This window comes from Carcharodon carcharias, chromosome 13 (genome assembly GCF_017639515.1).
Source record: "Carcharodon carcharias isolate sCarCar2 chromosome 13, sCarCar2.pri, whole genome shotgun sequence".
Taxonomy (NCBI): Eukaryota; Metazoa; Chordata; class Chondrichthyes; order Lamniformes; family Lamnidae; genus Carcharodon; species Carcharodon carcharias.
Window position 1 is genome coordinate 33,111,530 of NC_054479.1, and position 27,295 is coordinate 33,138,824.

At 42.4% G+C, this 27,295-nt stretch overlaps 1 protein-coding gene across 2 annotated transcripts in view; it reads right to left on the reverse strand.

Annotated features, from left to right (window-relative positions):
• morn3 (MORN repeat containing 3) overlaps positions 1-27,295 on the reverse strand; it is a 73,975-nt gene that overhangs the window by 25,382 nt on the left and 21,298 nt on the right. For both annotated transcript variants that reach the window (XM_041202022.1, XM_041202023.1), the window contains exons 3-4: positions 23,523-23,682; positions 370-554 (exon numbers count right to left, since the gene is read on the reverse strand). In XM_041202022.1, the coding sequence (XP_041057956.1) occupies positions 370-554; positions 23,523-23,682 (345 nt within the window). The remainder of the gene's footprint in view (positions 1-369; positions 555-23,522; positions 23,683-27,295) is intronic.

A 27,295-nucleotide genomic window follows, 5' to 3' on the forward strand; every position in this document is an offset into this window, starting at 1 on the left:
ACAACACCTCTATACTGGAGAATTTTTCTTTATTGTAATGTGACGGGGCTGAAATTGAGACCATGCACAGCAAATGAGAAAGAAGAAATATATACCTTGGTTAAACAAATTATATGATACAAAAATATTATAAAGAGGTAGACTTGTGCACATTTGTTTTTTTTAAATATGTAAACATCAATTAGCTCCTTCCCTTAAAAGATTAATATGTTGCAGCATATCAACAAAAATACAAATTGTGCATGGTTTACTGGAAAGAAAAAATGTATTGAATGGTCTTTTCTCATTCCATACTTGTTCTAAACATGTAAATAAATTGTGCAAAACAAGCATAAGATTGTCTAATAAGCAACAATAAAATTTAAATACCTGTGGTATTGAATATGGAGTAGGGTCAATTGCATCTTCTCGACCAAAGTCAATCATTTTTCCACACTTTGGAATGTCATCTACCCACACACCTTCATACAATTGGCCTTTCTCAAAGAAGAAAAACTTTCCTGCTCCATGTTTCTTTCCATTTTTCCAGAAGCCTTCATAGCGATTTTCATTAGCTAAATAAAATACAGGACTATTAAATGATGTAAAAATCAAAAATATTTAAAGGTAGCTAGTCCAACAATTTGTATCCTACAGGTATTCTTCAGTACATCGGTATTCCACAGTCTTGATATAAGCAAATGACTGGAACTCTATTGGCCTTATAGACAAATTGTTAATTTTGATGGACGTATAAGTTATACTATCATCATCAGACTTGTTCTATCCAAGGAGGGTATTGCTATGATCTCAGTGGAAACCATTAACTCCTAAAAGAGAAACTCAACTCCCAGTTATTAAATGAAAGACTAATACCACAAGATTTCATGCTTTAAACAAAAACCTTTATTGGTCTAGAATTAAACAAAGCAAGTACTACTTTGTAAACACTTATACTTTAAACCCAAAAATCACAGCAGAACACTGCCCGTTCTACTTTTATTTCCACCCAAGAGTTACCCTTTACTTTACAGAATCTGGAGGATTCCTTCACTTCTCCTGGGACCAAACAAAGGTGCACCACAGTTCTCAGGAATTCACTTTGATATTCCTCAGTGTTCCCACTATTCTCTGAGGTATGATATTTCTTGGAGTCCTCCCACTAGCATCCAGCTAAGTGAACCCTCCAACTCTCTCATTTCATGATTGTGGACTTCACAGTTCAAGTTTGGGACTCACTGCATTCTTGCATTGTGACAACAAATCAGGAACATCCCTGGTTTCTGATAGCCCTCTGCACCTGGCAGATTCTCTCACTGGTTGTCTCAAAGTTGCTTTGAAGCTGATTCAACTGCCTGTGAGAAATCACATAGATAAAACCCCAAACTAAAGAAACACCTCCCTACAATTTATCCCCATGGCAACATGGCACAACTGGGATGCCCAGACAGAAATTTAAACTCATAAATTTTACCTTCAAAACACCACTTTGATTCTGGGACCAACATGAATAATTTATATTTCTAATGGGGACAACTGTAATCTTACAAGACTCACTGGCTCTATTAGAAAGCTGAGAGAGAACTACCAAAGCAGGAGCTCAGTTTGATCAGACTACAATTCCCTCTAATGTGAGATTTAGAATATGGCTCCTGATAACCACTGTGCTGCTGCAGTTTAACAGCAATTTGACCAATGCTGTAATGCCACAAAATAATTAAGCAATATATCACATCAGACACAGGTCAAATGCCTTGCAAATTTTTGTGATATCAGAAGGCTCATGGATATATGTATAATTCTCTTTACCAGTCACTTCACTTTCTGATAAATTGGCCTGAAATGTTAACTCTGTTTCTCTCCACAGATGCTGCGTGACCTGCTGATTATTTCCAGCATATTCTGTTTTTATTTCAGATTAACAACATTCACAGTATTCTGCTTTTCAACTTCACAACCCTTATTTAAGATGCAAGCAACTTTGTTTTTTTTCTCCCCTTCAGTTATTTACATAGTATTTATTTTAAAAAACATAGAAAGGAACAACAGAAAGGAGGCCATTCAGCCCATTGCATCTTTGCTACCTGAAAAAGAGCTATCCAGCCTAATCCCACTGTCTAGCTCTCAGGCTGTAACCCTGTAAGATTTTGCACTTTAAGTATCCAATTTTTTTGTAAAATAAACTAAAGGCTTCTGCCTCTATACCACCCTTTCAACCAGTGAATTCTAGACCCCTGCTACTCTCTGGATGAAAAAGTTCTTAATTCCCTCCAATCATTTTAAGAATTACTTTAAATTTATGCCCCCTAATTGTTGACCTTTCCAGTAAAGGAAATAGATCCTTCCTATCCATTCCATCTAGGCCCCTTATAATTTTATCTATCTCAATTAAACTTCAATTCAGGCCCCTCTGTTCAAAAGAAAATATTTTTGCTCTAGCTCTTGTAGCGACTTATGATTTGCTTAAGATGGAAGTGCTTTTACATATTTGTTCATCCTTACCTCCTCAAAATTATTTTCTCAGTTATTATTCTCCACCTCCTACAGTGGATTGATTTGTATTTCTTTGTGAAGTTGTTAGTGTAGCACTGGCATCAGAGGTTTGCCCAATTGTGAATTCCCAGTGACCAGTACCTGCTCCTATGGCCTAACTTGATTATACGTAGTACCAATACTCAGCACACTACTGAAGCAGTCCATGTCAAAATGCAATAAGACCTGGACAATATCCAGGCTTGGGATGACAAGTGACAAGTAACGTTCGTGCCACACAAGTGCCATTCGTGCCATTACCATCACTGAATCCCCCACTATCAACATCCTGGCAGTTATCATTGACTGGAAACTGAACTGGACTAGCCATATAAATACAATGGCTACAAGAGCAGGTCAGAAGCTAGGAATCCTGTGGTGAGTAACTCACCTCCTGACTCCCCAAAGCCTGTCCATTGTCTACAAGGTACAAGTCAGGAGTGTGAGGGAATACTCTCCACTTGCCTAGATGAGTACAGCTCCAACAACACTCAAGAAACTTGACAACATCCAGGACAAGGCAGCCTCACTCCTCCACAACCGGCGAACATTGGCAGCGATGTGTACCAAGGTGCACTGCAGAAACTCACGAGGGCTCCTGAGATGGCACCTTCCAAACCCACAACCACTACCAATTAAGAAAGACAAGGGCAGCAGACACATGGGAACACCACCAAATGGAAGTTCCCCTCCAAGCCACTATCCAGACTTGGAAATATATTGCTGTTCCTTCATTCTCGCTGGGTCAAAATCCTGGAACTCCTTCCTTAACAACACTGTGGATGTACCTACACCACTGGAACTGCAGTGGTTCAAGAAAGCAACTCACCACCCATTTCTCAACGGCATTTAGGGATGGACAATAAATGCTGGCCTAGCCAGTAACACCCGTATCCCTGAAATGAATTTTTAAAATCCCTCAAACATCAAACACTCAACTCTAACCCCATCACAAATATCAGCCCCTAAAAGAGACAAAGAATCCTCAAATCAATCAGCCTGGTTAACTCGGACTTTTTTTTCTTTGTTGCTCATACTGTACAAACTACTAGAAAAAAAATACTTTTACCTTTGCTCCCCTTCCCCACAACTTGTGTTTGTGATTGTTAATTTGAACATTTTCTGCTTGCTTAAAATGTGACACATTGGACATTTGTTGTTTCACAGGAGTATGGTGAGAAACACACCCATGTTGCATTTCCCTCACATGAACAAAAAGTGTAAATCTCTTTCTAACCACTGGTCATGTAATGTGGGTTGTTGTGGAGCAGTTTTGGGTATTGAATTTCTATAGTAACAGCATAAGAACTCACAAAATTCATCCACATTTAATATACAGGATTTGTCAACAGCCAGTGAAAATCCTCAGTACCCAAACACCATGTTGAAATGTTCAACTTGAGGCCTATACCCAGGCTTCAGACAGAATGGCTTGCCGCCCTTGATATATGAGACATTTTTCCAGGTATTTCTAAGACTATATATCTGCTTCATTAAAATGTTCAGTCATTTTTATATTTGTAATTTTTGTCTATGTTGTTGAGGTGCTGGGGATGATTTTTTTCATGACTTCCCCATTTATGACTGTAGATAAGGGTAGTGGGGTGAAAATTGCAACAATTAAAGAGTCTTACTGCTGGAAATCTGCCTATTCCAATGTTCGTGTGGACTTCAATTTAGAGCTCCTTTCAGAAGCAGGCAAGAACTAATAAATAATTGTAAATTTTAATTTCAACATGCACTGCCACCACCTGCAGTCTGTCTGCAAGAATGACCCAGCCCTCCCTGTCGCTTGCCACTTTAACACTCCACCCTGCTCTCTTGCCCACATGTCTGTCCTTGGCTTGCTGCATTGTTCCAGTGAAGCTCAAAGCAAACTGGAGGAACAGCACCTCATCTTCCGTCTAGGCACTTTACAGCCTTCTGGACTAAATATTGAATTCAACAACTTTAGATCTTGAACTCCCTCCTCCATCCCCACCCCTTTTCCGTTTCTTCCCCCTCCCTTTTGATTTTTCCAATAATTTATATAGATTTATCTTTTCCCACCTATTTCCATTATTTTTAAATCTATACCTTTTATGCCCCTTTAGTCTTATTTCACCCCACCCCCACTAGAGCTGTGCCTTGCATGTCCTGCCATCCATTCTTAATTAGCACATTCTTTTAGATAATATCACCACCTTCAATACCTCTTTGTTCTTTTGCCTGTGACATCTTTTGATTATCTGTTCCTATCACTGCTTGTTTGTCCCTACAACCACCATCCCCCACCCCCACCTTAAACCAGCTTATATTTCACCCCTCTCCTATTTTTACTTAGTTTTGTTGAAGGGTCATGAGGACTCGAAACGTCAACTTTGTTGTTCTTCTCCGCCGATGCTGCCAGACCTGCTGAGTTTTTCCAGGTAATTCTGTTTTTGTTTTGAACAATAAACACAATGTGTAAAGGTTTATGATCCTATTAGAAAGGGATAAGTCAGTATAAAAACCAGAACATCAGATTGGATTAGGAATTTAGAAAGATGAATGACCAAGTTGAGATGAGGTGGAAAGAGAAATTCAAGAAAAAATACTTATCTTTATATAGCACTTCTCACAAGTTTAGAATATCCCAAAGTGCTTTACAGCTAATGAAGTACTTTTGAAGTGTAGTCACTGCTATAATGTCGGAAACATGACAGCCAATTTGCCAAATTATAGCAGTGACTACATGGTCCCATGAATAGCAACGTTATATTGACCAGATAATCTTTTAATAATGTTGGTTGAGGTATAAATATTTGTCCCGAATGAAAGGAGAAAGCCCTTACTCTTCTCCGAATAGTGTTGTGGGATATTTTATGTCCACCTGAGGGCAGACAGGACCTCAGTTTAAAATTTCATCTGAAAGAAAGCAACTACTTACGCTCTCAATACAATGTTGAAGTGTCAGGGTACATGACATGCTTAAGTCTGTAATGTAGATACATACAGGAGTGTGTGATGTTCTTTCAAAAAAGTGAAAAGGTACAGAATAAGTATATTCCTTTAATAAAGAAAGTAACTAATAGTTTTGGAATGTCATTCCTAAAAATAGGTTAGAAACTGATTGAAACTGAAAATGCCCAAAAGAACCAAAAGAATAATAGCTGCAAAAAAACTAAAGGAAAATATGAAAAGAAGTTAAGGGGATGATATGAACAATTAAAATAAATTGTGAGAAAAAGTTTCAAAAAACAACTAAAGGAACAATTAAGCATTTTATAAGTGTATCAGTAAAAATGTATTTGTTAAAATCAAGGTGGAACTGCAGAGAATAAAGAATGGTCAGTTTGATAATGATCAAAAATGGCAAAGGTACTTCACATTAATATTTACTATATTAGTAAGGAGGTGAATCATTAAGTAGCTGAGGTCAGGATGGATGATATTATGATAAATGCAAGAAACATTTAGATAAATTATTTAGGCGAAGGGAGACAGTCAAATGGCCTTCTTCTGTGTTGTACTAATCTTTGATTCTATGAAAGTGCCAAAGCCAAACTGGATAGGCTCTCTAGGACCCTGTGGAAGGCACCCGAGAATACTGTTAAGGCCCAGACTCCACAGAATTTGGATGTATATCAGAGCATAGAAGAATGGCTAATGTAATACGCATTTTTTAAAAAAGGATAAAAACTAATCTGGGTAATTTACAGCCCAATTAGTTTTTAACATCTATGGTACAAGAAATTTTAAGGGTTTAAGTAAAGATAAAAATGACCATGTTTCTAGAAAAAAGGGAAATAGTTTGAAGTAACCGAGATATATTTCAAAAGGGCGAAATATGTTTGACAAAACTTACAGAATTCTTTGAGGAGGTAACAGACATGGTAGAAGGAGAATGACAGTGAATGTATTGTACATGAATTTTAGGAATGCCTTTGCCAAGGTACCACATGAGAAATTACCAGAGAAGATTGGTAGTATGAAAGTAGATTTAAAAATTGTTAAAAGAGGGAAGATAGAAAAATAATTCAAGGACCAGGATTTCATGGTCCTGATCAGGACCAAACAGAGGAACAAAAAAAAAAATGACTGCCAAGCAGAGTGGCCGGAGGCCGCCTCTGTTCCCGCCATCGGCCATTTTAATGAGGGCGAGGGAGGGAGCGGGCTGGATAACCCACCCTGTCCTATAAAGGAGATAATTGACAATGTTGTGGGTTCATTGAGAGCCCATCTCAGGTAAGTTTTTAAAATTTTTACGTAGACAGCTGGATTTTAGCAGCCATTGGGTTTTATGCCAGCTGCATGGAGGCTGAACCATGGATTGGATGTGGGAAAGTTTAAAAAGTAAGTAAAATGGTTTTACATCATTCACAGTTCAACATTAAATGCTATAACATGAGTTGTATCTGTGTTCATTAAGATGAGGTATGACAGTGCTGTGATTGGAAGATTTCACTACCCCTTAAACAATGTGTTTGCCAGGCTGTTACTTCTGCTGACTGTCAAGTAAAAGATCAACAATGTAAATGTTGAAAAGTCTTCAGATGAGCTAAAAAAGATAGAGTATATCTTCACACTATTTAAAGGATAGCCTAGTATGTTAACTGAGTGTAAATGTTTAATCTTTTCCCATTGCTTTTGTATATTAAGTCTAAACATCTGTTGAGATAGCAGTTCTGAAGTCTCTTTGTTTACCTGGGGAGTTTTATGAGCTCCAGACTACAATCCAACTGTCCAATCATTTTACAAATGCTTCATATTGTTAATATGGGCTGCTCTAAAGGGTCTATGAGTTTACTGATCGAGTCATGTGGGCTATTCAATAGCTTCCAAATGTTATAATAGGGCTTGTGAGTTCTGTTCATAAAGCGTATGATGAGTGAAAGGTGTGAGGATGAGGGGGGAAGTTAAGTGGTTTGAAGATTCCACTGGATACTTATAGGTAAGCTGCTAATTGCCTCAGAAGCACCGTGCTGAAGCTTTTTGGGAACAAATTTTAACCTGTCTGCTCTAGATTTGACCTCCTTCCATTCCCATCTCCAGGCCACTTGGGACCTTCCAGGAGTCCAAGCCTTGTATACCAGCAGTCTCGAGATGGAGGCTAGGACCATAGTGGCTGGATTAGTCCCACTTCCCAATTCCCATCTCTGACATGAAAATTTGGCCCAAAGAATGTATTTGAAATGCTTATTCATTCAATAGTTCAATCTGTTCAAGTGATGTTCAAGTAGAAAGTGATGTGTGAAGCCTGCATCTCAGAAGTGCAATTCATGCCGCAGCTACAAGAAGGGATTAACTACTGCATCCATTGAAGTGACCACATACTTCGTAAGACCATAAGATGCAGGAGCAGATTTAGGCCATTCGGCTCATCGAGTCTGCTCTGCCATTCAATGAGATCATGGCTGATCTGATAATCCTCAACTCCACTTTCCTGCCTTGTTCCCATAACCCTTGACTCCCTTACTAATTAAAAATCTGTCTATCTCAGCCTTGAATATACTTAATGACCCAGCCTCTACAGCCCTCTCCAGTAAAGAATTCCACAGATTGACTACCCTGAGAGAAGAAATTCCTCCTCATCTCTGTTTTAAATGGACACCCCCTTACTCTGAGATTATGCCCTCTGGTCCTCGACCCTCCCACAAGGGTAAACAACCTCTCAGCATTGACCCTGTCAAGCCCCCTAAGAATCTTATATGTTTCAATAAGGTCGCCTCTCATTATTCTAAACTTCAGTGAGTACAGGCCCAACCTCCTCAACCTCTCCTCATAAGAAAATCCCTCCATACCCAGGATCAACCTAGTGAACCTTCTCTGGACTGCCTCCAATACCAATATATCTTTCCTTAGGTAAGGGGACCAAAATTGTTCACAGTACTCTAGGTGTGATCTAACCTGGCAATAGTACATTCACTTCCCTCATCTAAGTCATTAGTATAAATCATAAATAATTAAGGCTCCAGCACTGAACACTGGCACTCCACCAGTTAAAGGTTGCCATCCTGAAAATGCCCCCTATCCCAATTCTCTGTCTTCTATTGTAGCCAATCCTCTATCCATGCTATACTACCTCCAACACCATGGGCTCTTACCTTATTAAGTGGTCTTATGTGTGGTACTGAATCAAATGCCTTTTGGAAATCCAAATATATTACATCTACTGGTTCCCCTTTATCTACCCTGTTTGTTACCTCCTCAAAGAATTCTAATAAATTTGTTAGGTATGATTTCTCCTTCATGAAGTCATGCTGACTCTGCTTGATTAGATTATGTATTTCTAAACACTCTGCTATTACATCCTTTATAATAGAATCCAACATTTTTCCAATGACAGATGTTAAGCTAACTGGCCTAAAGTTACCTGTTTTTTGTCTGTCTCCCTTTTTGAATAAGGGTGTTATATTGGCCTTTCTCCAATCCCCTGGGGCTTGTCTAGAATCTAAGGATTCTTGGAAGATTACTACCAGTGCATCCACTATCTCTGTAGCTACTTCCTTTAATATCCTAGGATGCAATCCATAAGGTCCAGGGGAATTATCAGCCTTTAGCCCCATCAGTTTCCCTAGTACTTTTTCTTTGGTGATAGTTATTGTATTTATTTTCTCCCACACCCTCTTTTTGTCCCTTGATTATTTAGTACTTTTGCAACGCTATTAGTGTCTTCTACCATGAAGACTGAAGCAAAGTAGTTATTCAACTCCTCTACCATTTCCTTCATGACTGCTTGCAGAGTGATCAATACCATGCACCAAATCTTCACATAAGTTACATCATCCACAGCCAGTGTCATGTTGCAGTAGCTTCTTGGCAGGCAGTCCAATATATTTAACTATTTCTGGTGTACAGAAAGCATTTTTGTTTCCAATATTGAATCCCTAAAGTTTTCATTCTCTGTCTGCTTTAACAAAGCTAAAATGTGAGCTTGTCCACCAGCAAACAATTTCCTGGGATGTCCTTCCCACTTGCACTTGTGCTTTGCAAAACATTCCCAATAAAATTCCTATAAATGGTAATGTATACCATGCAAGGTGCCAAATTCTGCGCTGACGGTCAAAAAGCAATAGTAAAATTTAATGAGCCTTTAGGAAGGTTCTCCTCCTGCATGTCTGTGGCTGCAAGGCCTCGATAAGGATGGAGACATGTAAAGCAGGGAAAAGCAGTAGCAGATGAATGACAGTGCAATGCAACACCATGTTGTTGTGTCTATGTGGGTGAGTTAAGTGAAAAGAGGAAAAGGAAAGAAAAATGTCCAAGCACCCTCCTCTGCATGGCTTAATTGTAATAATCTCTAATGTGTGTCATTTTCCCTCCCATAATGTCGATGGCCATATCCTCCATTGTCGTCAAAATTTGCAATGCAGTGTAAAGTCCTCCCATTCTGCAAGTCGCCCTTCAGTTGTGTGCCAGCTTCTCCTGCAAAAAGAGTGAAAATGGATTGATGTTTGTCTTGTTTGGGGTTTTGAAGATATGTGAGGCAACTTACCATAGTTGGCATGCTGAGGAATGAGGAAAAGAAACATCAACGAAGTTTACGTAGACATAAGACATAAGTCATTGTGAGGGCTGTAGTAGCGATGTATGAGTTTGTGAATGCAATCAGAAGATGATGTTGTGATTGGTGCAGAGGCTTGGGAAGTGGGGAAGAGATGGATTGCTACTACTAGGCCAAAATATGGCCTTGCGAGCTTATTTCAAGAATATGAAATGTTGAGTAGTCTTACTTGGCAGTCCTGGTAAGATTACTTTTCTTGCTGTACTGCAGCTAGAACCTATTAACAATGCTGTGGAAATTGAACTGCCCAGCCATCTCTCTCCACTGCAGTTGATTAATTTTCCATGACACAGTCATTCATCTGCCACTGCTTCCAGGACAGCCATCAACCATCTGAAGGAAAAAGGAAAAAAACAAAAACAGAATTACCTGGAAAAACTCAGCAGGTCTGGCAGCATCGGCGGAGAAGAAAAGAGTTGACGTTTCGAGTCCTCATGACACTTCGACAGAACTTGAGTTCGAGTCCAGGAAAGAGCTGAAATATAAGCTAGTTTAAGGTGTGTGTGTGGGGGGCGGAGAGATAGAGAGACAGAGAGGTGGAGGGGGGGGGGGTTGGTTGTAGGGACAAACAAGCAGTGATAGAAGCAGATCATCAAAAGATGTCAACGACAATAGTACAATAGAACACATAGGTGTTAAAGTTAAAGTTGGTGATATTATCTAAATGAATGTGCTAACTAAGAATGGATGGTAGGGCACTCAAGGTATAGCTCTAGTGGGGTTTTTTTTTATAATGGAAATAGGTGGGAAAAGGAAAATCTTTATAATTTATTGGAAAAAAAAAGGAAGGGGGAAAACAGAAAGGGGGTGGGGATGGGGGAGGGAGCTCACGACCTAAAGTTGTTGAATTCAATATTCAGTCCGGAAGGCTGTAAAGTCCCTAGTCGGAAGATGAGGTGTTGTTCCTCCAGTTTGCGCTGGGCTTCACTGGAACAATGCAGCAAGCCAAGGACAGACATGTGGGCAAGAGAGCAGGGTGCAGTGTTAAAATGGCAAGCGACAGGGAGGTTTGGGTCATTCTTGCGGACAGACCGCAGGTGTTCTGCAAAGCGGTCGCCCAGTTTACGTTTGGTCTCTCCAATGTAGAGGAGACCACATTGGGAGCAACGAATGCAGTAGACTAAGTTGGGGGAAATGCAAGTGAAATGCTGCTTCACTTGAAAGGAGTGTTTGGGTCCTTGGACGGTGAGGAGAGAGGAAGTGAAGGGGCAGGTGTTGCATCTTTTGCGTGGGCATGGGGTTGTGCCATAGGAGGGGGTTGAGGAGTAGGGGGTGATGGAGGAGTGGACCAGGGTGTCCCGGAGGGAGCGATCCCTACGGAATGCCGATAAGGGGGGTGAAGGGAAGATGTGTTTGGTAAGGAAAAAGGACTTCCTTCTTATTCCTCACTTGCTCCATGAGCATGTCCACAGTTGTACTGATGAATTAGGGTGCTCTGGCCAATGTCATGTAACATTCTAACTCAGTTATGCACTGACTGCCTTTAAAAAGTGCACCTATCATTTAAGGACTACAGGCTCCCATTAAGTCACAGCAGGCGCATTGAATTACTGTCTCCAACATCAAGCTGTTCATAAACAATGTGGTTAGCACCAGTACTCCCCTGTTGTATTTAAGTACAATGTCCGACTAAAATCAGTTTGACTTCCTCCTGTCATTGAGCAGGCTTTGAGAATGCTCCATCAGCTGCCTGCCTGGTCTGTGCCAGAAGTGAAACAAACCCTTTTATTTTTAGCTCCCTACATGGAGTAAAGAAAGAAGAAGATAGTCAAAAGCATGACTTCAATTTGATTGCTTAATTGTGTGGCAGTTTCTGGTTCCAGTTGCTGTTTTTGAAAAACACAATGGCCTAGATTTTGCAGTAGCAATAATGGTGAGACTATTAATTATGTGCAATTAAACGCAAAAATTGGAAAGTTACCATCCAATTTGCCCCGCTCCTCCGCAAGTTTCGCTAGACCAGTGTAGTGCTTCCGTTGCTTTGTGATTTGGTATTTAAGCACATGCAGGATGTGAAATTGGGATACTGACCTGCTAGATAACCAGGAAATGTTAGGGGGCACGTCCATTAAAGTATAAATGGATTTTTTAAATGAACTGATAATTTTTAGTGATTACCAAACAACCTAACTGACACTGACACTGTGCAGTCCCATTCCTTCATATCTTAATTAATGTTAGGGATTTTAAATATATATGTCATTTTTTACATTTTCTGTATCTTATCCCTCTCTCTTTCTTAATCCCATCTCTTTTCATTCCCTCTATTCTTTTTCTGTACATAATTTTAGTTTTAATCAGATATAGTAACTTAAACTTCTTGGTTTAGACGCCACGTGCCTCAGCAAGGATTCTTCAAGCATTCTTGGTTGAAGAGAGATGCTTTTTCTTACTGGTCCCAGATGTTACACTGTATCAGATTCCTGATGACCAAAAGTTTCCACTCAAAAACCTAAAAAAGTCTGTGGGCAGCTGTAAGCATAATAAACTGTGACACCCATTCATTCACCACTGATCACAGAATCTAGTTTAATGATCTGGATTTTACTGTAGCAGGACATCTACAGCATGTGCCAGTAGTTAAACTTACCCTGGCACATTCCATTTTAACATTTTTTTGCTTGGCGAGTTGCTGCAAGTGCAAGTTTCTAACAGGGACAACAGGGCATCTGGGACCAAGTAAACAGGGAAAGCAACTCTTCCTTAACCAATCAGATTGAAGGAGTAAGAAATGAACAACAGAGATGGATAAAAACAAAAAACTGCGGATGCTGGAAATCCAAAACAAAAACAGAATTACCTGGAAAAACTCAGCAGGTCTGGCAGCATCGGCGGAGAAGAAAAGAGTTGACGTTTCGAGTCCTCATGACCCTTCAACAGAACTAATTTTTCTTTACAAGGAGAGGGGTGAAATATAAGCTGGTTTAAGGTGGGGGGGGAAAGAAAAGTGGAGGGGGGTGTTGTAGGGACAAGCAAGCAGTGATAGGAGCAGATCATCAAAAGATGTCACAGACAAAAGAACAAAATAACAGAGGTGTTGAAGTTGGTGATATTACCTAAACGCTTCTACCTCCTACCCAAAATCCACAAACAGAACTGTCCCGGTAGACCGATTGTGTCAGCTTGCTCCTGCCCCACGGAATTTATTTCTCGTTATCTTGACTACCTTCTCTCTCCCCTTGTCCAGTCCCTTCCCACCTACATTCGTGATTCCTCTGACACTTTACATCACATCAATAATTTCCAATTCCCTGGCCCCAACCGCTTCCTCTTCACCTTGGACGTCCAATCCCTTTCGCCTCCATCCTCCACCAGGATGGTCTGAGGGCCCTTAGCTTCTTTCTCGAACAGAGGCCCGAACAATCCCCATCCACCACAACTCTCCTCCGTCAGGCTGAACTTGTTCTCACACTGAACAATTTCTCCTTTAACTCCTCTCACTTCCTCCAAATAAAAGGTGTGGCTATGGGTACCCGCATGGGCCCCAGCTATGCCTGTCTCTTTATGGGGTATGTGGAACACTCATTGTTCCAGTCCTACTCCGGCCCCCTTCCATAACTCTTTCTCCGGTGCATCGATGGTTACTTTGGTGCTGCTTCATGCTCCCGTCGGGACTTGGAAAAATTTATTAATTTTGCTTCCAATCTCCACCCCTCCATCATTTTCACATGGTCCATCTCTGACACTTCCCTTCCCTTCTTTAGCCTCTCTATCTCAATCCCTGGTGATAGACTGTCCACCAATATCCATTACTTGCCTATCGACTCCCACAACTACCTCGACTACAGCTCCTCACACCCCGCTTCCTGTAAGGACTCCATCCCATTCTCTCAGTTCCTTCGCCTCCGTCGCATCAGTTCTGATGATGCTACCTTCAAAAACAGTTCCTCTGACATGTCCTCCTTCTTCCTTAACCGAGGTTTTCCACACACAGTCGTTAACAGGGCCCTCAACGTGTCCGGCCCATCTCCCGCGCATCCGCCCTCATGCCTTCTCCTCCCGCCCAGAAACATGATAGGATCCCCCTTGTCCTCACTTATCACCCCACCAGCCTCCGCATTCAAAGGATCATCCTCCGCCATTTCCGCCAACTCCAGCATGATGCCACCACCAAACACATCTTCCCTTCACCCCCCCGTCGGCATTCCGTAGGGATCGTTCCCTCTGGGACACCCTGGTCCACTCCTCCATCACCCTCTACTCCTCAACCCCCACCTATGGCACCTCCCCATGCCCACACAAAAGATATAACACCTGCCCCTTCACTTCCTCTCTCCTCACCGTCCAAGGGCCCAAACACTCCTTTCAAGTGAAGCAGCATTTCACTTGCATTTCCCCCAACTTAGTCTACTGTATTCATTGCTCCCAATGCGGTCTCTTCTACATTGGAGAGACCAAACGTAAACTGGGCGACCGCTTTGCAGAACACCTGTGGTCTGTCCGCAATAATGACCCAAACCTCCCTGTCGCTTGCCATTTTAACCGCCCTGCTCTCTTGCTCACATGTCTGTCCTTGGCTTGCTGCATTGTTCCAGTGAAGCCCAACACAAACTGGAGGAACAGCACCTCATCTTCCGACTAGGCACTTTACAGCCTTCCGGACTGAATATTGAATTCAACAACTTTAGGTCTTGAGCTCCCTCCTCCATCCCCACCCCTTTTCTGTTTCTTCCCCCTTCCTTTTGCTTTTTTTTCCAATAATTTATATTGATTTTTCTTTTCCCACCTATTTCCATTATTTTTAAATCTTTTATGCCCCCCACCCCCACTAGTGCCATACCTTGAGTGCCCTACCATCCATTCTTAATTAGCACATTCGTTTAGATAATATCACCAACTTCAACACCTATGTGTTCTTTTGCTCTTTTGTCTGTGACATCTTTTGATGATCTGCTCCTATCACTGCTTGCTGGTCCCTACAATACCACCTCCCCCCTCCACTTCTCTTCCCCCCACCCCCCCACCTTAAACCAGCTTATATTTCACCCCTCTCCTTGTAAAGAAAAATCAGTTCTGTTGAAGGGTCATGAGGACTCGAAACGTCAACAGATATGGATGTATAAATTAGAGTGAACAGGGAATGATTGAATTCAATGTCAAATCAGGTACAGAAAGAGAAAATAAAAAGAAGGAAATCAAGAGTGAATGAAAAACAGAAAAGAGAAAGGAAAAGCAAAACGAAAATGTGATTTTAAAGTTGAAATTTCTAAAATCTTCAACAACAATTAATACTTGAAAGAATGAGAGTCCACGCTTAATAGTTAATTTTCAATGCTAGAGAGGTTAATTGGTAGTAATTAAGTTATGATATCCTTAAAAGAGTACTTGCACTCGTGATAAGACGTAACTTTGTGGTATGTTTAATTCGTATCTACTGTGCAATTATAGCAATTTCATGCTAAGAAATGCATTTCAATGAGGCAGACAGCAAATGGTCATTTTCATGAAGCTAAAGGCAGAGTGCTGTAACACTGACCGCAACTTTTGGGCATTGCCTTATATACATGCATCTGTCCCTTTTTTGAAGTTGCTATGCCATTTACACCTAAATAATGTTGCATGCCCTTAGCCTGACCATTGCTTTGACAGTAAAACCTGAGCCAATGAATGCTTGTTCATTGCCAGTAGTTAACAATAAATCTAAGTACAGTTAATCACACCTACTTTTGTAACCCGTGTTGCTTCATTTGAGACTTAAGTACTTAATCACAGATGGAATGTTTGAGAAAATTGCTCATTTTTCAGGAAATAGATTAAAATTTGTATAAATGTTACTTTTTTTTCAAAAACTTGTCAGATTAGATGGATCATGAAATCCATCAATCTCTGCAATAGATCAGCTCACCCCCTCAAAATAAACAATTCAAATCAATGAATTAAAGTCATCCTCAGAAATAAAATTAATCATAAAGCAAGATTCAACCCAAACTCTGCCCGAATCCCAGGACCTAATACAATTTTAAGCCGCTCCTAACCTGGGAATATTTAATTCTAAAGACAAATCTAAAAGGGAACAGATTCCCAACAACAGCAACAAGATGGGAAGCACCAGAGATAGCAACAATGTCGTCAGGGGTAGAAAATAATGCAAGAGTGTAGAAACAAAGTTAGTGGGAACGGAAATATGATATCATGGCATAATTCAGTGGTATGAAGATGGAAAGTTATGGATTACTGTAAAATATCAAGGCGTGCTATCTCCTGCTTTCTCATCCATGCCTTTGTTGCCTCTAGTTGCAAATAATCCATGCTCTCCTAACTCACTTCCCACCTTGCACCGTATATAAACTTGAGCTCATCCAAAATTCTGCAGCCCACGTGCTAATTCACATCATGTCCCAATCATCCCATCATCCTTGTTTGCTGATCTACCTTAGCAATATTGCAATTTAAAAATTATCATCCTTGTTTTTAAAACCCTCAATGGAGATACCTCTCCATATACCTGTAACCTCCTCCTGCCTTACAGGATCTCTGCACTCCTCCATTTTGGTATTTTGCACATCTTTAGCAGCTCTGTCTTCAACTGTATTGTCACAAAACTCTGGAATTCCCCCCCTAAATCTCTCTACCTCTCTCTCCTTTAAGACTTTCCTAAAGCTACCTCTTTGACCAAATTTGTGTTTACTTGTCCTAATATCTCCTTACATGGCTCTCTGTCAAATGGTCCTGGAGAATGCCATGGGAAGTTTTACTATATTAAAGATGCTATATAAATGCAAGTTGTATTGTATTTGTACTGAAAATGCAGTTGTACTAGATATAAGAAGTCCTGTAGTCATGAGGTCAGTAAAAATGGATAGTGTTATTATATATGTGACAACTGCATGGAGATAGATGCTGTTCATACTACTACTGGAATTTGCTATCATGTGGAGAAATTAAAGTAAAGAAGATAGAAAATGAGGTAAAGAAAGAATGATTGATGTGCACTTATTTAAAGACTTTTTCAACCGTAGGACATTCCAAAGCACTTTACAGCAAAGAAACTACGTTTGAATTGTAGTCATAGTTGTAAAGTAGAAAACTTTGAGGCAATTTGCCCCACACAGGGCAAAGTGATAATGACCAGATAATCTGTTTTAGCAATGTTGGCTGAGGAATACGAGACATAAGAGAGAACTCCCCTACTCCACTGCAAACAGGTGCTGTGGCATCTCTTATGCCCACCTGATAGGGTCTCACTTTAGCAACTCATCTGAAGGATTCCCAACTGTGTAGCTCTCCCTGCTTCTGCACTCGAGAGTCAGGCTAAATTTTGTGCTCAAATCCCTAAGAGTTGAACCCATAACCTTCTGTCTCAGAGCGAGAGTACTATCACTGAGCCAAGATAATACCATGATCTATTCCAACCTTGAGCTCTATATATAATGGGGGGAATTGTCCCAGATCTGCACTAATTGTGGTAGCAGGCGGTAAAATGTCCACAATGGCGGCTTCTCATGCCATATCATCCCAAACCCGCCGCGTTAATTATGCATTCCCAGGAAACATGCCATTGTAGTCACAGTTGTAAAGTAGAAATGGCAGGCGGGCTCTCATTCACCCGCCACGCCATCACCTTGCCACTTCATCACGCCGGCTGCCATATTTAAAGTGCAGCCGCACACAAATCTCTCAGTGCTTCCAGCCCAGGACAGCCACACAAAAGACAGGATGGCCCCGAAAGAGAAAAAAACTGCAGCCCACCCCCGCTTCAGTGACGCATCCCTCGAGCACCTTTTGAATGCCGTGGAGGTGCGCTGTGAGGTCCTCTATCCTCACTTTGGCCACAGCTTATGCAGCTGCATCACCGATCAAGCATAGGAGGCAATGGCAATGGTGATCTGCGCCAATGCCATGCAAAAGAGGACAACCACACAGTGCTGCTATAGGATGAATGGTCTCATCCGTTCCACTAGGGTAACTCACCCTTCTCAACTCAGTCACTCACAAACTCATCACACATCCACAGGGATCTCACACCTCAAGGGACAACACCACTAACTTTCACACACCCTCACATCTCCATCAGGCTCATACCCTCTCAAGCTCGTGTCCTCATCCTGTCCATGGCTCTGCTCACCACACGAACATTCCATGCAGTGCCATGTGACCTGTTCACACTGTCTCCATCTGTTCACACGCAGGAGAAGCCTGCTCACATCAGCAGGGAGAGGTCCCAGACCCGGGGTGGAGTGGCCCACATTAGGCCCCTCACTCACATTGACAAGTGTGCCATAGCACTGACTGGTGAGGACACAGACCGTGACTGTGATGATGGTGAGGTTGGTGGCGAACACCCTCGTGGGGATCCTGCACCACATCACCCCTCTCTCAACACAAATGTGAGTGCTCTCTCTCCTGCTTTTGACTCTGTCGACATGTACTAATTATCTAATTATCTCTACTTTGGTTCACAGGGAGCTCTGCCAAGCAACCAACACCCTCAGCCAGCCAGTACCTCAGTTCCATCCAGGTCCTCACCTCCAGCCAAGAGGCCACCTCCTCCATTGTTAAGCTAGAAATAAGCAGCCTGGAAGACCCATCACAGCACTCACTTACACCCTTCAGCAGTGCAGAGACACACACCTCCGTGGGCCCCAGATCTAGAGCAGGCTCGGGTTCACAAATCTGATGGTCACCGCAAGGACACGTCCTCAGCAGGAGGAGACAGGTTCGGCCGAGCTCCCCAGCACTCGGAGGACTGCTGGGGAAGGGGCAACTGTGAGGTCCAAGTCAGATGATGAACCTCTGGATTTGGCCTTCCAACTCATCCTGGAGAGTCAGCAAAAGACGTGGGAACATCACACAGAGCTGTTGGAAGCCCTCAACAAGGTGGCACTTGAGTCGGAGGAGTGCTTCTGCCTGCTCTCTGATGAAGTGATGCCCACATGTGCGTGTATGGAGGTCTCCCTGGGAAGGATGGTGGATACCATGGAGACCCTGGTCCAACAGAATGCGGAGATGTGTGCAGACCTGGAGTCTGCAGGAGTCATAGGTGAGTTCCTGCAGTGGCAACGTGAGAGGGAAATGGGCACCTCAGCATCCCTCCAAGTGCTCCTTGCCCTCAAGGAGTCAGGCCAGGGGCCCCGGGCAGCCGAAGGGAGAAGGAGCAGCAGCTGGACACGTCTGGGTCATCCACTCAGGAATCTCAGAGGCTGTCCTCTCCCTCCAGGTCCCCTTTGCCTATGTGGCCCTCAACCTCGTCCTCTGTCACCACAGAGGGAACAGCTGGCCTACGAGCAATTCTGGAGGAAGAACCGTGTGTGTGGCAGAGCCTTTCGGAGACTCATGCAAGTACTCTGCCACGCACACAGATCTTTCACATATTACACTCACCTCAATGTCCTGAGCATTTTCAATGCTGCCTGCTGGGGTTTGCTTTGCATTGTGCATCTGAGATGACCTGCATCTCCGCCCACCCAATAATCACATTCCCACGCAGCATCTGATCTCGGCCACCGCGACTGTCGTTTCACTTTCGATTTAGACAGCATGGTCTTGATTCAGTTTTTCATGTGCTCCCCCGTCTTTATCCCTCCTCAGTAACCCATTTCCTTTCCTCCATCACTGTTGATCCCCTTGCATCACCTTCCACCTCCCCTCTGTGACCTACCAGCCACGACCCTTTTTCTTGTCCAGATAAACATGCACATTCCCTTCCTTCCCAAAAATCTCACATTCACTTCCCCTACCTCCTACTTCCCACCCCCAGGGTTCATGTCTGCCTTCAAGTCCCCACCAACCACCCTCGCCGTTGCTTTTACCACTACCGTTGAACCCTCATCCTGTCACCCTACCACCCCACTCTGCCCTCAGTCATTCTCACCATTCCCTTTCCATGCCCACCCTCAGTTTACTCGCCAGGAAGCAGTCATGGATTCATCAGAGCGCTCCCTTGAACATTCGCCTGGACCCTCCCACCCCCTCAGGACCCCTTCCCCCCTTTGAACTCCTTCCCACCACACCCCGCCCCCACAGTCTCTCTGCCTCCCTTGGTCCTCCCCTGGACTCCACCCCTGCTTAGTCCTTCCCCCTTCCTGGCTCCTTCAGACACCCTTACTTCTTCCTCCAACCTTGGTCCTTCCCAACTACTTCCTCCACCTTTACTTCTTCCTCCAGCCTTACTCCCTCCCCTCTCCACACTCTTTCCTCTCCCCAGACTCCCTCCCTCCCCTCTCTGCACTCCTTTCATTTCACCTTCCACTCCCCTTACCACCGCAGTTGCCATCTTCTCCCCTGTTACCCCCTCCTCAACCCTTCTCCTTCAACACCTTAATTCTCCCGCTCCTACAACCTCATCCCATCCTGAAAACCCTCCCAGTCGATCCTAGACCTTCCTCTCCATACCCTCGACCATCATCTGTTGTGAGCAGACCCTCAATGGTGACTTTCCAACTTCCGTGCGCTACTTTGCAGAAGAGCCATGTCCATAAGAATCCACCCAGCATGCCATGAATGTTCCTCCAGTATGCCATTGCTGTCGGGCTCAGCATTTTCTGCTCCTCGGATGTCCGGAATGTGAGCAAGGCCCTAACGATAAGTCCCAACTTCTGCACACCACACTTGTCAAGATGTGTTCTGCACCAGAGTGCAATCACCCCGACATGGATGGACGATCCAGCCGGTGGGGGTTTGGGGCGGCAACCGGGGGGTGGGGGGGTGCATTGGGGGGAATGATTCCAGCGGGCTGGCCTTATAATGATATGTGGATGTATTACAATGAGATTCCCCATGTTCGATGGCAGGGAACGTGGCGACAGGCTGAGCAAATGATTACAAACTGCTTTCACAACATCGTGAAACTGATTTCTGGCCTTCTCGCCATAATGTCTGCTCATGCCGCCAAGTACGCCCAATGCCAGTGGGTACAAAAAATTCTGTCCAAAGTCTGCTTGCAATATTTCAGTAAGTAGAACACACTCCTCTAACATTTCAAAGTCAAAAGAAATATCCATTGTAGAAGTTGATACATCCAAAGAACACAAGCCTCATAGACAGCAGTCAATGTTGTTATACCAGGTAACCCTACTGGTAGAAGAGGTAATTAAGCTAGTTAATGTGGGTAATCCAATAAATGTAACTTATTTGGATTTTCAAAGGTATTCTACAACATTCCTTACATGAGAATTGTTGGGAAGTTGATGTTTGTGCAATAAATAGCATTGTCTAGATGGACTTAATTTGCTTAGCAACAAAAAGACTGACATAGCTTTAAGTGGAACATCCTTAATGGAAAAAACTAGTGATGTTCCAGAAAGATATGTTCCAAGACCTTTGCTATTAATACTATTTTTGAATGATGTAACAGGATATTTGAAGTAGTACTATTAAACCTGTTAATGACAAAAAGCTGTATGTGCAGGTAATGAGTACAAATTATCTTCAAAGGGGCTTGAATCAATTATCCAAACAGGCTGATATGTGGCAGATGGATTTTATTGCGCAAAAATATAAAATGGTGCACACAGGAACAACTTACAATAAACAACTTCATAAAATAAAAGGGTCCTATTTTGAAGCTGTACTAACAGAGGGCCTATAAGGTAAAGTATTTGGGAATGATCAGTGATCCTATCGCGAAAGCATCAGTACATTTAAAGCAGTTATCAATAAGGCTTCACTGTAAGCCCACTGACACTCTACCTTGACTACACTTCCACATAACCTGCTTCCTGTTAAGAGTCTACTCCATGGAGGAGTGGACCAGGGTGTCCCAGAGGGAACGACCCCTACGGAATGCCGCCGGGGGTGAAGGGAAGATGTGTTTGGTGGTGGCATCATGCTGGAGTTGGCGGAAATGGCATAGGATGATCCTTTGAATGCGGAGGCTGGTGGGGTGATAAGTGAGGACAAGGGGGACCCTATCATGTTTCTGGGAGGGAGGAGAAGGCGTGAGGGCGGATGCGCGGGAGATGGGCCGGACACGGTTGAGGGTCCTGTCAACAACAGTGGGTGGAAAACCTCGGTTAAGGAACAAGGAGGACATGTCAGAGGAACTGTTTTTGAAGGTAGCATCATCAGAACAGATGCGATGGAGGCAAAGGAACTGAGAGAATGGGATGGAGTCCTTACAGGAAGCAGGGTGTGAAGAGCTGCAGTCAAGGTAGCTGTGGGAGTCGGTAGGCTTGTAATGGATATTGGTGGACAGTCTATCACCAGAAATTGAGACAGAGAGGTCAAGGAAGGGAAGGGAAGTGTCAGAGATGGACCATGTGAAAATGATGAAGGGCTGGAGATTGGAAGCAAAATTAATAAACTTTTCCAAGTCCCGACGAGAGCATGAAGCAGCACCGAAGTAATCATCGATGTACCGGAGAAAGAGTTGTGGAAGGGGGCCGGAGTAGGACTGGAACAAGGAATGTTCCACATACCCCATAAAGAGACAGGCATAGCTGGGGCCCATGCGGGTACCCATAGCCACACCTTTTATTTGGAGGAAGTGAGAGGAGTTAAAGGAGAAATTGTTCAGTGTGAGAACAAGTTCAGCCTGACGGAGGAGAGTTGTGGTGGATGGGGATTGTTCGGGCCTCTGTTCGAGAAAGAAGCTAAGGGCCCTCAGACCATCCTGGTGGAGGATGGAGGTGAAAGGGATTGGACGTCCAAGGTGAAGAGGAAGCGGTTGGGGCCAGGGAATTGGAAATTATTGATGTGACGTAAGGTGTCAGAGGAATCACGGATGTAGGTGGGAAGGGACTGGACAAGGGGAGAGAGAAGGGAGTCAAGATAACGAGAAATGAGTTCCGTGGGGCAGGAGCAGGCTGACACGATTGGTCTACCGGGACAGTCCTGTTTGTGGATTTTGGGTAGGAGGTAGAAGCGGGCCATCCGAGGTTGGACGACTATCAGGTTGGAAGCTGTGGGAGGAAGATCTCCAGAGGAGATGAGGTCAGTGACAGTCCTGGAAACAATGGCTTGATGTTCAGTAGTGGGGTCATGATCCAGGGAGAGGTAGGAAGAAGTGTCTGCGAGTTGATGCTCAGCCTCTGCGAGGTAGAGGTCAGTGCGCCAGACAACAACAGCACCATCCTTGTCAGCGGGTTTGATGACAATGTTGGGGTTGGACCTGAGAGGACGGAGTGCAGTAAGTTCAGAGAGAGACAGATTAGAAAGAGTGAGACGAGCAGAGAAATTGAGACGACAAATTAAAAGAGACCTGGAGTGACATCTATTGATTGAGAAGGAGAGTTGGGGTTACAGAAATACTAATAATATTGCTGGATTTCTTTTTGTAGGAGAAATATAGAAAGGAAAATAGTGTTCCCTGAAATATGACTCAATAGGTGTTAGAGGGGGAGGAGGTAAAAGGCACAGTCCACAAATTAGCAAACATAGGCTCTGAATGTAATAAATTTGATCAGTAGAACTGTCTTTTCTCAATCCAAATTTTTATGCTTTTACTGTATTTTAGCCTGTTATAAAACCAAAATGCAGCTACTCAATCCAGAAAATAAGCAGTTTTACCTTAGGATAATCTAGTTAAGTACTGTAGAATGTAACTCACCAAGGCGAAGCATTCCCTGACCATTGGGAGTGTCATCAAACCATTCACCTTCATAAGTAGAGCAATCGGCATAATACATTCTACCCCAGCCATTTCTCTTGTCAGCATACCAATGGCCCTCATAAATGTCATCATCTGAGTAAAAGTTGGTTCCTAACCCCTGCAGAAAAGGGATCAGTGATACATAATAACAATGATGGAAAAGCAAAGGTAAAATCATAATCACTGCAAAAAGGAATGAATAAGAAAGACAAAGACATGCTTTTATATAGTGCCTTTCACAACCTTAGGATGTTCCAATGTGCTTTTACAGCCAATGAATTATGTTTGAACTGGAGATGCTACTGTAATGGAGGAATGACAGCCAGTTTATGCACAGCAAGCTCCCACAAACAGCATTGTGATAAGGATCAGATAATGTGTTTTCTGTGATGATTAAGAGATAAATATTGGCCAGGACATAACTCCCACACTTTGCTTCAAAACAGTATTATGGGATCTGTTACATCCATCTGAGATCAGAAGGGCACAGCTGAAAACTGACAGATTTTTCCTTTATCCTTTCATGGGATGTGGGCATCTCTGGCATGGCCAACATTTGTTGCCCCATCCCTAACTGCCCTTGAACTGGGTGGCTTGCTAGAGTCAGCTACATTGCTGTGGATCTAGAGTCCAATGTAGGCCAGACCAGGTAAGGATGGCAGATTTCCTTCCCTAAAGGGCATTCATGAACCAGATGGATTTTTACGACAAGTGATGATAGTTTTATAGTCATCACTATTGAGACTAGCTTTATATTCTAGATTTATTAACTGAATTCAAATTCCACTAGCTGCCATGGTGGGATTTGAACCCATGTCTCCAGAGCCTGGGTCTCTGGATTACTCATCCAGCAACATTACTACTATGCCACTGTCTCCCCTTATCATATCATAGGTGAGATATAGAATGCTGTACTTAGATTGAGATCGTTATTGCAATAACTATTTTCAGAATTGTGATGTAGCCACTTTATTTATATAACAAGCTTGGTGTTTCAAGAATGTATTGTTTTTCTGCACATTGTGTGTATGTATGTATGTACATTCACAACCAGGCAAGAGTAGAAGGGTTAGCAGATTTGGGGAAGCTAGGACAATACACATCAGCCACTAAGTGATCATCATTGTACTAAACTAATTTGCATTTGAAAGAATTTTTTTACCTCCAAGAGGAGGAAAAGGCTGAGAATGTATTTATACCAATACCTGATGCTTCATCCTAACTTCAAGTTCAAATTGCCTGCCCAATGCTTCTTGGAAATGCCAACTTAAACTGCAAGGCAGCTTCACGAATCAAAGATAGAAAAGGAAAAGGCAACCCTTGCACCAATTGATCTCGTCATCCCATCATTAGCCAACTCTCCCCACACAATGGATTTTCCCTACATTCCTGCTCCACTAATTCTCAACTTACGATAAAAATTTAAAATTCAAACAAAAGGCACAAAAAGTAACAAATCTCTACTTTTGTTTTTTATATAAATTTCCGTCATTAATGGAGCAGCACAAACTATTGTGTAGAAAGGTGGCCTGATGACCAGACATTGCAAGCAGCTAAACACAATAGCCAGTTGTTGGAGAGTGATTGTTCCGGAGTGGAGTCTGCCTGGACTCCCCTTGCCTCCAAATTGCCAGTAGGCAAAAACCACCTTTTTTAGGCGATACTTGTTCACCGTTTTTAAATGGGGCTCCAAACAAGTTAAAGTGATTTGAGTCACATTTTAGTTTCAATTCCAAGAAATCAGCATCCATTATCCAGTTTACAGCTCTTGCACTGTCAAATTCAACACACTTATCATAGTGGCAGACTCAGTCCCAAAAAATACTTGGTGAAGTTGAAAGAGGTCTAGTAATATTTGTAGTCAGTTAGTTGTACTTTTGGATGCTGACATCTGTAAATGAATAGTGGATTGATCTATCTTTCTCTTATGGTGGTTACCATGTACATATCTTGAGTGTTTCAATTTGGACCTAAGTGGCATTGTAGAGCCTCTGTCCATGGTGTAGGAGGGTACCTGAAAAGATTTAAACATGAAAGTACCACCACTTCTTTTCTGGAATACAATGGGATGCCAACAGCAGCAAATGGCAAAGAGCACAAAGTCAAGTGAATTCAGACAGCTGTCTTGTGACAAGCCCCAATGGCAGTTACAGCAATTAAGTAATTTTCTGATGTTATTTGATACTTTTTGGAAAATGTTCACAACCCTACTTCTGCCCAGCCCCACTCAGTGTGTTGGTGCATTGGTAAAGCTTCCATCATTTATTGTGTGTATTATTTGTTGTTTTTCAACCGATTTGAAGATAACTAAAATATAGACAATAATAGAACTTTAAAGAAAAATAGAAGGATGATTTGTTTGCAGCTGTGTCTGACTTATTGACCTGGGATTTCCTAGAACGGCAACATACAGGTTTAATTATGCTGTATCATACCCCAATCTTACCATTGCAAACTTAGTCCAAATTTTCCTGGAAAAGTAATTTGAATATACAACAGCAAGCATAATGGCAAATTCGGCATCTCACAAGCAGTTTAGTCAATAATTTACCCCATTTACACCAATGTACCAATTAAGCAGATCAATATGGACATCACTGGAGTCATAACATTCTGAACTTTAAATCCTTTTCCTATGCTGAACTTGAACACTAGGAGAAAATTGTTTGCGTTATGGACACACTCAGCTGCTTTATTCTGCTTTCAGGAACATTCCAAGCTACAGATTATTTTTTAATCATTTATTTGGAAGGTGATGTTATTAATTTTAAGATAACTACAAAAGTTGAATATTGGTCAAAAGAGAGATATATTCCAAAGCTTTTTGCCTTGCACTCATCAGGACAAACTTGCCAAATTTTAAACAATCACAACAATTTGTACTACAGGAGAAAAGGGTAATGACTGGTTGGCATATCAACTCTGATTGGCTGAGGCATTACCACGGAGAAAGCAACGGAACTATCAGCACCTCAAGCTCCCAGGTAATTAAAAAAGGCACATTTAACAGCGTGATGCAAGGTACGTAGGCTGTTCATCCCAGCAATCGGCTTTTAGAATCAAACAGCATGTTCCTTCAGTTGTTCATTATAAACAGAGTGCACTCAACCACCCCGTGCTTGCAAAATCCAAAACAAAATGTCTACTGTTAGGTGTGATTCTGTGATTGGGCAGCACTTGCTGAACAATCCTCAATGTGCCAATAGCTATACTAACAACCAATTTAAGATAAACAGTTAAGTTCGTAAAGTGGCTCATTTACGCTTGCTGGAAGTGGCATACGTTCAAACACAAGGATCCATTCTCTGCAAACAAAAGGAATGTGTTCAAGCCTTGCATCTTTTTTGAATTATCTGAGCATTTAGGGATTCTATTGTTCCTCGTTGCTTCTCTACAGCAATGCTTTAGCCAGAGTCGACTTGCCAACCAGTCAGCACCCTTTTATTTTGCGGCATAAATTGTCGCGATCATTTGAAAATTTGGCATGCTTGTGTTTATCCTGATGAATGTAAGATGAAAAGCTTTGGCATCATGTCTCTCAGCAATATTCATGTTCTGTACCTACAAAAGTCCCAGGCTAAACAAACTAGGGACAGAACTGGACATTTGTTCATTGATTAATTTGAAACCAAAGTATTATTCACACATTTTAAAAAATCTATTCCAAAATGTACCAAATAAAATGACAAAAATTCTAATATTTTGAGAGGGCATACCTCCAGTACTGACCC